Source organism: Oncorhynchus nerka, linkage group LG18, assembly GCF_034236695.1.
Source record: "Oncorhynchus nerka isolate Pitt River linkage group LG18, Oner_Uvic_2.0, whole genome shotgun sequence".
In the NCBI taxonomy this organism is placed as follows: Eukaryota; Metazoa; Chordata; class Actinopteri; order Salmoniformes; family Salmonidae; genus Oncorhynchus; species Oncorhynchus nerka.
The window spans coordinates 6525363-6535684 of NC_088413.1; the positions used below are offsets into that span (position 1 = coordinate 6525363).

General features: G+C 46.1%; 1 protein-coding gene across 5 annotated transcripts in view; it reads left to right on the forward strand.

Annotated features, from left to right (window-relative positions):
- LOC115120625 (kelch-like protein 5) overlaps positions 1-10322 on the forward strand; it is a 44108-nt gene that overhangs the window by 28081 nt on the left and 5705 nt on the right. For 4 of the 5 annotated variants that reach the window (XM_065003468.1, XM_065003470.1, XM_065003467.1 and 1 more), the window contains exons 10-13: positions 660-746; positions 2756-2830; positions 3971-4108; positions 4253-4424. In XM_065003468.1, coding sequence (XP_064859540.1) covers positions 660-746; positions 2756-2830; positions 3971-4108; positions 4253-4424 — 472 coding nt within the window. The remainder of the gene's footprint in view (positions 1-659; positions 747-2755; positions 2831-3970; positions 4109-4252; positions 4425-10322) is intronic. The other variant, XM_065003471.1, reaches the window with a different exon arrangement.

Sequence of the window (10322 nt, forward strand, 5' to 3'; positions counted from 1 at the left end):
TCTCTCTCTCCCTCTCTCTTTGTCTCTCTCTCTCCTCCCTCTCTCTGTCTCTCTCTCTCCTCCCTCTCTCTGTCTCTCTCCCTCTCTCTCCCTCTCTGTGTCTCTCTCTCCCTCTCTCTGTGTCTCTCTCTCCCTCTCTCTTTGTCTCTCTCTCCCTCTCTCTTTGTCTCTCTCTCCCTCTCTCTTTGTCTCTCTCTCTCCTCCCTCTCTCTGTCTCTCTCTCTCTCTGTCTCTCTGTCTCTCTCCCTCTCTCTCCCTCTCTCTCTCTCTGTCTCTCTGTCTGTCTCTGTCTCTCTCTCTCTCCTCCCTCTCTCTCTCCTCCCTCTCTCTCCTCCCTCTCTCTGTCTCTCTCCCTCTCTCTCTCTCTCTGTCTCTCTGTCTCTCTCCCTCTCTCTCTCTCTCTCTCTGTCTCTCTCTCTGTCTCTCTGTCTCTCTCCCTCTCTCTCCCTCTCTCTCTCTCTCTGTCTCTCTCTGTCTCTCTGTCTCTCCGTCTCTCCCTCTCTCTCCTCCCTCTCTCTCTGTCTCTCTCTCTCTGTCTCTCTGTCTCTCTCTGTCTCTCTGTCTCTCCCTCTCTCTCCTCCCTCTCTCTCTGTCTCTCTCTTTATGTGTCTCTATGTTTTTCTCTCGCTATACACTGTGTATGTGTGTGTGTGTTCCAGGTGGGATCCTCAGGCTCGTCAGTGGAGCTTCATCGCCAGCATGGCAACACCTCGATCTACTGTAGGAGTAGCTGTACTCAGCGGAAAGTAGGTAGACACACACTACACACACACACACACACACCACACACACACACTGTACTAGGGAGAGGGAGGGAAAGTAGGTTAAATACAGTATATATGAGGGCCTTAGAGCAGGTCATTCTATAGGTCTACTGTTAGTATTCACTGGTGATGCTGCAGGAACAGGCTTTCTGTTAGTATTCACTGGTGATGCTGCAGGAACAGGCTTTCTGTTAGTATTCACTGGTGATGCTGCAGGAACAGGCTTTCTGTTAGTATTCACTGGTGATGCTGCAGGAACAGGCTTTCTGTTAGTATTCACTGGTGATGCTGCAGGAACAGGCTTTCTGTTAGTATTCACTGGTTATGCTGCAGGAACAGGCTTTCTGTTAGTATTCACTGGTGATGCTGCAGGAACAGGCTTTCTGTTAGTATTCACTGGTGATGCTGCAGGAACAGGCTTTCTGTTAGTATTCACTGGTGATGCTGCAGGAACAGCCTTTCTGTTAGTGATGCTGCAGGAACAGGCTTTCTGTTAGTATTCCCTGGTGATGCTGCGGGAACAGGCTTTCTGTTAGTATTCCCTGGTGATGCTGCGGGAACAGGCTTTCTGCTCGTCTGATGGAGGGACTCGTCTGATGGAGCACAGGACTCGTCTGATGGAGGGACTCGTCTGATGGAGTTTCAGGACTCGTCTGATGGAGCCTCAGGACTCGTCTGATGGAGCACAGGACTCGTCTGATGGAGGGACTCGTCTGATGGAGGGACTCGTCTGATGGAGGGACTCGTCTGATGGAGCCTCGGGACTCGTCTGATGGAGCCTCGGGACTCGTCTGATGGAGCCTCGGGACTCGTCTGATGGAGCCTCGGGACTCGTCTGATGGAGCCTCGGGACTCGTCTGATGGACTGCTTCCGTTCCGCCTCCCATGTCCTCCTCTAAACACACATCCGTCTGTCGCTAAAGGGTCTCCCAATCCATGTGTCTGTGACAGACCGAGGGAGGGGTTATTCCCCCTAGACCGAGGGAGGGGTTATTCCCCCTAGACCGAGGGAGGGGTTATTCCCCCCCAGACCGAGGGAGGGGTTATTCCCCCCCAGACCGAGGGAGGGGTTATTCCCCCCCAGACCGAGGGAGGGGTTATTCCCCCCCCAGACCGAGAGGGGTTATTCCCCCCCCCCAGACCGAGAGGGGTTATTCCCCAGACCTGATCTGTCTCTCTCTCTCTCTCTCGCTCTCTATTTCTTCTCTCTCTCTATTTCTCTTTTTCTTTCTCTCTGTCTTCTCTCCCTACCCCCCTCTCTCTCTCTCTCTCTCCCCCCTCCCTCTCTCTCTCCCCCCCTCTCTCTCTCTCTCTCTCCCTACCCCCTCTCTCTCCCTCTCTCTCTCTCCCTCTCTCTCCCTCCCTCTCTCTCCCCCCCCTCCCCCCCTCTCTCCCCCTCTCTCCCCCTCTCTCCCCCTCCCTCTCTCTCTCCCTCTCCCCCCCTCCCTCCCCCCCCTCTCTCTCCCCTCCCCCCTCTCCCTCTCTCCCCCCCCCTCTCTCTCTCTCCCTCCTCCCTCCTCTCTCCTCTCTCCTCCCCCCTCTCTCTCCCCCTCCCTCTCTCTCTCTCTCCCCCCCCCCTCTCTCTCCTCTCCCCCCTCTCTCTCCCCCTCCCTCTCTCTCTCTCTCCCCCCCTCCCTCTCTCTCTCCTCTCCCCCCTCCCTCTCTCTCTCCTCTCCCCCTCCCTCTCTCTCTCCTCTCCCCCTCCCTCTCTCCTCCTCTCCCCCCCCCCCTCCCTCTCTCTCTCCTCTCTCCCCCCTCTCTCTCCCCCCTCTCCCCCCCCTCTCCCTCCTCTCTCCCCCTCTCTCCCCCTCTCTCCCCCCCCCCTCTCTCCCCCCCCCCCTCCCTCTCCCTCTCTCTCTCTCCCCCCCTCTCTCTCCCTCTCTCTCTCTCTCCCCCCCTCTCTCTCCCCCTCTCTCCCCCCCTCTCTCCCCCTCTCTCTCCCTCTCTCTCTCTCTCTCTCTCTCCCCCCCTCCCCTCCCTCTCCTCTCCAGGTTGTATGCAGTAGGGGGTCGTGATGGAAGCTCCTGTCTACGCTCCGTTGAGTGTTTTGATCCCCACACCAACAGGTATGTGTGCAGCTGTGTTTAGTGGTCTTCAACAATGGGTTGTTGTGTGTGTGTGTGTGTGTGTGTGTGTGTGTGTGTGTATTTATATAAATCTTATGTGTTTTGATCCCCACACCAACAGGTGTGTGTGAAACTGTGTTTAGTGGTCTTCAACAATGGGTTGTAAGTGTGTGTGTGTACACACAGTACCGGTCAAGTGTGGACACACCTACTGATTCAAGGGTTTTTCTTTATTTTTACTATTTTCTACATTGTATAATAATAGTGAAGACATCAACGCTTAAAAATATTTTTGAAATAACATATATGGAATCATGTAGTAACCAAAAAAGTGTTAAACAAATTAAAAATATTTTTGAGATTTTTCAAAGTAGCCTTGATGACAGCAACTCTTGGCATATATATATAAATCATAATACAATCATCAGTTATTGAGTCATATATATATATTTAAATGTATTTTATTCATTTATATATCATCGGACAGTTTATTAGGTACACCGTCCCATTCACCATAATGTATGGCTCCTACAGACAGGCATCAAGACATTCAGTTACTGTTCCATCGGACAGTTTATTAGGTACACCATCCCATTCACCATAATGGATGGCTCCTACAGACAGGCATCAAGACATTCAGTTACTGTTCCATCGGACAGTTTATTAGGTACACCGTGTCTGGGGTTTATACTGAGAATGGTGTGATGATTTTAACAGAATGGTGTGATGATTTTAACAGAATGGTGTGATGATTTTAACAGAATGTGTCTGGGGTTTATACTGAGAATGGTTTGACAAACACAAACCATCCAGTCAGTCCTGTGGTTGAAAACAGCTCCATGATGAGAGAGGTGGAAGGAAGATGGTAATACTTGTGCCGGGTAAGAGGTGGGCCACAAACAGACAAATAACAGCGCCGTAGAACGTTTCTGACACCTTGTAGAATCCATACCCCAAATAATTCAGGCTGTTCTGGATAGGCGCTTCCTAAAAAAACGGCCAGGGTGTGTATCTGTGACTTTTTGAATCCACACCCCAAATAATTCAGGCTGTTCTGGATAGGCGTTTCCTAATAAACCGACCAGGGTGTGTATCTGTGACGAGAATGAGGTTGTTGTTGTGTGGCCTCCTCACCGCCAGGTGGAGCTGCTGCGCTCCGATGGCGAAGCGTCGCGGCGGGGTGGGCGTGGCTACCTGGAACGGTTTCCTGTACGCTATTGGAGGACATGACGCTCCCGCCTCCAGCCTGGCATCACGACTCAGCGACTGTGTGGAGAGGTCAGTCGGTCGGGGGTGTGTGTGTTAAGTGTTTTAGGTAATAAGAGCGTCTGCTAAATGACTTAAATGTAAATGTATAAATGTTGAGCAAATATTGGCGCAGGTTTAGAGATATTCAACAATGGGCTGTGTGTGTGCGTGTAGGTACGACCCCCAGACGGATGCGTGGACGGCGGTAGCCCCCATGAGCGTCAGTCGTGACGCTGTCGGTGTGTGTCTCCTTGGAGACCGTCTCTATGCGGTCGGTGGTTACGATGGAACGGTGTACCTGGACACTGTCGAGGCCTACGATCCCCAGACCAACGAGTGGACACAGGTAAACACACACACACACACACACACACACACACACACCTGAACACTGTCGAGGCCTACGATCCCCAGACCAACGAGTGGACACAGGTATATATACACACACACACCTGAACACTGTCGAGGCCTACGATCCCCAGACCAACGAGTGGACACAGGTATATATACACACACACACACACACACCTGAACACTGTCGAGGCCTACAATCCCCAGACCAACGAGTGGACACAGGTATATATACACACACACACACACACACACACCTGAACACTGTCGAGGCCTACGATCCCCAGACCAACGAGTGGACACAGGTAAACACACACACACACACACACACACACACACCTGAACACTGTCGAGGCCTACGATCCCCAGACCAACGAGTGGACACGGGTGTATATATACACACACACACACACACACCTGAACACTGTCGAGGCCTACGATCCCCAGACCAACGAGTGGAGACAGGTGTATATATACACACACACACACACACACACACACTGAACACTGTCGAGGCCTACGATCCCCAGACCAACGAGTGGACACAGGTATATATACACACACACACACACACCCCTGAACACTGTCGAGGCCTACGATCCCCAGACCAACGAGTGGACACAGGTATACACACACACACACACACCTGAACACTGTCGAGGCCTACGATCCCCAGACCAACGAGTGGACACAGGTAAACACACACACACACACACACACACACACACCTGAACACTGTCGAGGCCTACGATCCCCAGACCAACGAGTGGAGACAGGTGTATATATACACACACACACACACACACACCTGAACACTGTCGAGGCCTACGATCCCCAGACCAACGAGTGGACACAGGTATATATACACACACACACACACACACCTGAACACTGTCGAGGCCTACGATCCCCAGACCAACGAGTGGACACAGGTATACACACACACACACACACCTGAACACTGTCGAGGCCTACGATCCCCAGACCAACGAGTGGACACAGGTATACACACACACACACACACCTGAACACTGTCGAGGCCTACGATCCCCAGACCAACGAGTGGACACAGGTAAACACACACACACACACACACACCTGAACACTGTCGAGGCCTACGATCCCCAGACCAACGAGTGGACACAGGTAAACACACACACACACACACACCTGAACACTGTCGAGGCCTACGATCCCCAGACCAACGAGTGGACACAGGTAAACACACACACACACACACACACCTGAACACTTCAGGTATACACCCAGACCACAACTCAGGTAAACACACACACACACACACACAACTCTTCAGGTATACACACACACACACAACTCTTCAGGTATACACACACACACACAACCCTTCAGGTATACACACACACACACACAACCCTTCAGGTATACACACACACACACACACACACGTCCCTTCTGGTTGTTTTGTTATGTAAATGTCTGTTTCTCCAAGTGTGTTAATATGTTCATGTGTCTGTTCTGTGTCTGTGTGTGTGTTCTATTTACATTTCTGCGTGTATTCTATGTTGATATGTAAATGTGTGTGTGTGTGTATTCTATGTTGATATGTAAATGTGTGTGTGCGTGTATTCTATGTTGATATGTAAATGTGTGTGTATTCTATGTTGATATGTAAATGTGTGTGTGTGTACAAGCTGGGTTTTCATCCTGTTTAATAACACTCAGTCTGATTGGTTAAACGTGGTGGTTTTAGTCTCAGTGATGTCATCATGTATCTAGGTCAAAGAAGCTTCTACCCTCCCAGACTCCTGAACAGCCAATCAAATGGCTGCTTTGACTATTTACATACCCCCCACCCCACCCCTCTTCTACGCTGCTGCCACCCCCTGGTTATTATCTATCTAGTAACTCCACTCCCTGGTTATTATCTATCTAATAACTCTACTCCCTGGTTATTATCTATCCATAGTCACTTTAATAACTCTACCCCCTGGTTATTATCTATCTAATAACTCCACTCCCTGGTTATTATCTATCCATAGTCACTTTAATAACTCTACCCCCTGGTTATTATCTATCTAATAACTCTACCCCCTGGTTATTATCTATCCATAGTCACTTTAATAACTCCACTCCCTGGTTATTATCTATCTAATAACTCCACTCCCTGGTTATTATCTATCTAATAACTCCACTCCCCGGTTATTATCTATCCATAGTCACTTTAATAACTCCACTCCCTGGTTATTATCTATCTAATAACTCTACCCCCTGGTTATTATCTATCTAGTAACTCTACTCCCTGGTTATTATCTATCCATAGTCACTTTAATAACTCCACTCCCTGGTTATTATCTATCTAAACTAATTATCTATCTACTCCATTATCTCCCTGGTTATTATCTATCTAATAACTCCACTCCCTGGTTATTATCTATCTAATAACTCTACTCCCTGGTTATTATCTATCCATAGTCACTTTAATAACTCCACTCCCTGGTTATTATCTATCCATAGTCACTTTAATAACTCCACTCCCTGGTTATTATCTATCCATAGTCACTTTAATAACTCCACTCCCTGGTTATTATCTATCTAATAACTCTACTCCCTGGTTATTATCTATCTAGTAACTCCACTCCCTGGTTATTATCTATCTAATAACTCCACTCCCTGGTTATTATCTATCTAATAACTCCACTCCCTGGTTATTATCTATCTAATAACTCTACCCCCTGGTTATTATCTATCCATAGTCACTTTAATAACTCCACTCCCTGGTTATTATCTATCTAATAACTCTACTCCCTGGTTATTATCTATCCATAGCCACTTTAATAACTCCACTCCCTGGTTATTATCGATCTATAGTCACTTTAATAACTCCACTCCCTGGTTATTATCTATCCATAGTCACTTTAATAACTCCACTCCCCGGTTATTATCTATCTAGTAACTCCACCCCCTGGTTATTATCTATCTAATAACTCCACTCCCTGGTTATTATCTATCTAATAACTCCACTCCCCGGTTATTATCTATCTAGTAACTCCACCCCCTGGTTATTATCTATCTAATAACTCTACTCCCTGGTTATTATCTATCTAATAACTCCACTCCCTGGTTATTATCTATCTAATAACTCTACCCCCTGGTTATTATCTATCCATAGTCACTTTAATAACTCCACTCCCTGGTTATTATCTATCTAATAACTCTACTCCCTGGTTATTATCTATCTACTAACTCTACCCCCTGGTTATTATCTATCCATAGTCACTTTAATAACTCTACCCCCTGGTTATTATCTATCTAATAACTCTACCCCCTGGTTATTATCTATCCATAGCCACTTTAATAACTATCTGGTTATTATCTATCCATAGTCACTTTAATAACTCTACTCCCTGGTTATTATCTATCTAATAACTCTACTCTCTACTCCCTGGTTATTATCTATCCATAGTCACCTGTTGTATTCACTCTCACTCCTGGTTATTATCTATCCATAGTCACTTTGATAACTCTACTCCCTGGTTATTATCTATCTAATAACTCTACCCCCTGGTTATTATCTATCTAATAACTCCACTCCCTGGTTATTATCTATCCATAGCCACTTTGATAACTCTACTCCCTGGTTATTATATATCTAATAACTCTACTCCCTGGTTATTATCTATCTAATAACTCTACCCCCTGGTTATTATCTATCCATAGCCACTTTAATAACTCTACTCCCTTTATTATCTATCCATAGTCACTTTCACTAACTCTACTCCCTGTTTATTATCATTTCACTAACTCTACTACACCTGGTTATTATCTATTTAATAACTCTACTACACCTGTTATTATCTATCTCACTAACTCTACCCCTGTTTATTATCTATTTCACTAGTCACTTCTAATAACCTACCTATATTTACTCTTTAAGTATTTTTTACTTTTCTAATTTTTTTTTTACTTAACATTTATTTTTCTTAACTTGTTGGTTAAAAGCAACTTGGAAGCATTTCACTGTGAGGTCTACTACACCTGTTGTATTCAGCATTTCACTGTGAGGTCTACTACACCTGTTGTATTCAGCATTTCACTGTCAGGTCTACTACACCTGTTGTATTCAGCATTTCACTGTGAGGTCTACTACACCTGTTGTATTCAGCATTTCACTGTGAGGTCTACTACACCTGTTGTATTCAGCATTTCACTGTGAGGTCTACTACACCTGTTGTATTCAGCATTTCACTGTCAGGTCTACTACACCTGTTGTATTCAGCATTTCACTGTGAGGTCTACTACACCTGTTGTATTCAGCATTTCACTGTCAGGTCTACTACACCTGTTGTATTCAGCATTTCACTGTGAGGTCTACTACACCTGTTGTATTCAGCATTTCACTGTGAGGTCTACTACACCTGTTGTATTCAGCATTTCACTGTGAGGTCTACTACACCTGTTGTATTCAGCATTTCACTGTGAGGTCTACTACACCTGTTGTATTCAGCATTTCACTGTGAGGTCTACTACACCTGTTGTATTCAGCATTTCACTGTGAGGTCTACTACACCTGTTGTATTCAGCATTTCACTGTGAGGTCTACTACACCTGTTGTATTCAGCATTTCACTGTGAGGTCTACTACACCTGTTGTATTCAGCATTTCACTGTGAGGTCTACTACACCTGTTGTATTCAGCATTTCACTGTGAGGTCTACTACACCTGTTGTATTCAGCATTTCACTGTGAGGTCTACTACACCTGTTGTATTCAGCATTTCACTGTCAGGTCTACTACACCTGTTGTATTCAGCATTTCACTGTCAGGTCTACTACACCTGTTGTATTCAGCATTTCACTGTGAGGTCTACTACACCTGTTGTATTCAGCATTTCACTGTGAGGTCTACTACACCTGTTGTATTCAGCATTTCACTGTCAGGTCTACTACACCTGTTGTATTCAGCATTTCACTGTGAGGTCTACTACACCTGTTGTATTCAGCATTTCACTGTGAGGTCTACTACACCTGTTGTATTCAGCATTTCACTGTGAGGTCTACTACACCTGTTGTATTCAGCATTTCACTGTGAGGTCTACTACACCTGTTGTATTCAGCATTTCACTGTGAGGTCTACTACACCTGTTGTATTCAGCATTTCACTGTGAGGTCTACTACACCTGTTGTATTCAGCATTTCACTGTGAGGTCTACTACACCTGTTGTATTCAGCATTTCACTGTCAGGTCTACTACACCTGTTGTATTCAGCATTTCACTGTGAGGTCTACTACACCTGTTGTATTCAGCATTTCACTGTGAGGTCTACTACACCTGTTGTATTCAGCATTTCACTGTCAGGTCTACTACACCTGTTGTATTCAGCATTTCACTGTGAGGTCTACTACACCTGTTGTATTCAGCATTTCACTGTGAGGTCTACTACACCTGTTGTATTCAGCATTTCACTGTCAGGTCTACTACACCTGTTGTATTCAGCATTTCACTGTGAGGTCTACTACACCTGTTGTATTCAGCATTTCACTGTGAGGTCTACTACACCTGTTGTATTCAGCATTTCACTGTGAGGTCTACTACACCTGTTGTATTCAGCATTTCACTGTGAGGTCTACTACACCTGTTGTATTCAGCATTTCACTGTGAGGTCTACTACACCTGTTGTATTCAGCATTTCACTGTGAGGTCTACTACACCTGTTGTATTCAGCATTTCACTGTGAGGTCTACTACACCTGTTGTATTCAGCATTTCACTGTGAGGTCTACTACACCTGTTGTATTCAGCATTTCACTGTGAGGTCTACTACACCTGTTGTATTCAGCATTTCACTGTCAGGTCTACTACACCTGTTGTATTCAGCATTTCACTGTGAGGTCTACTACACCTGTTGTATTCAGC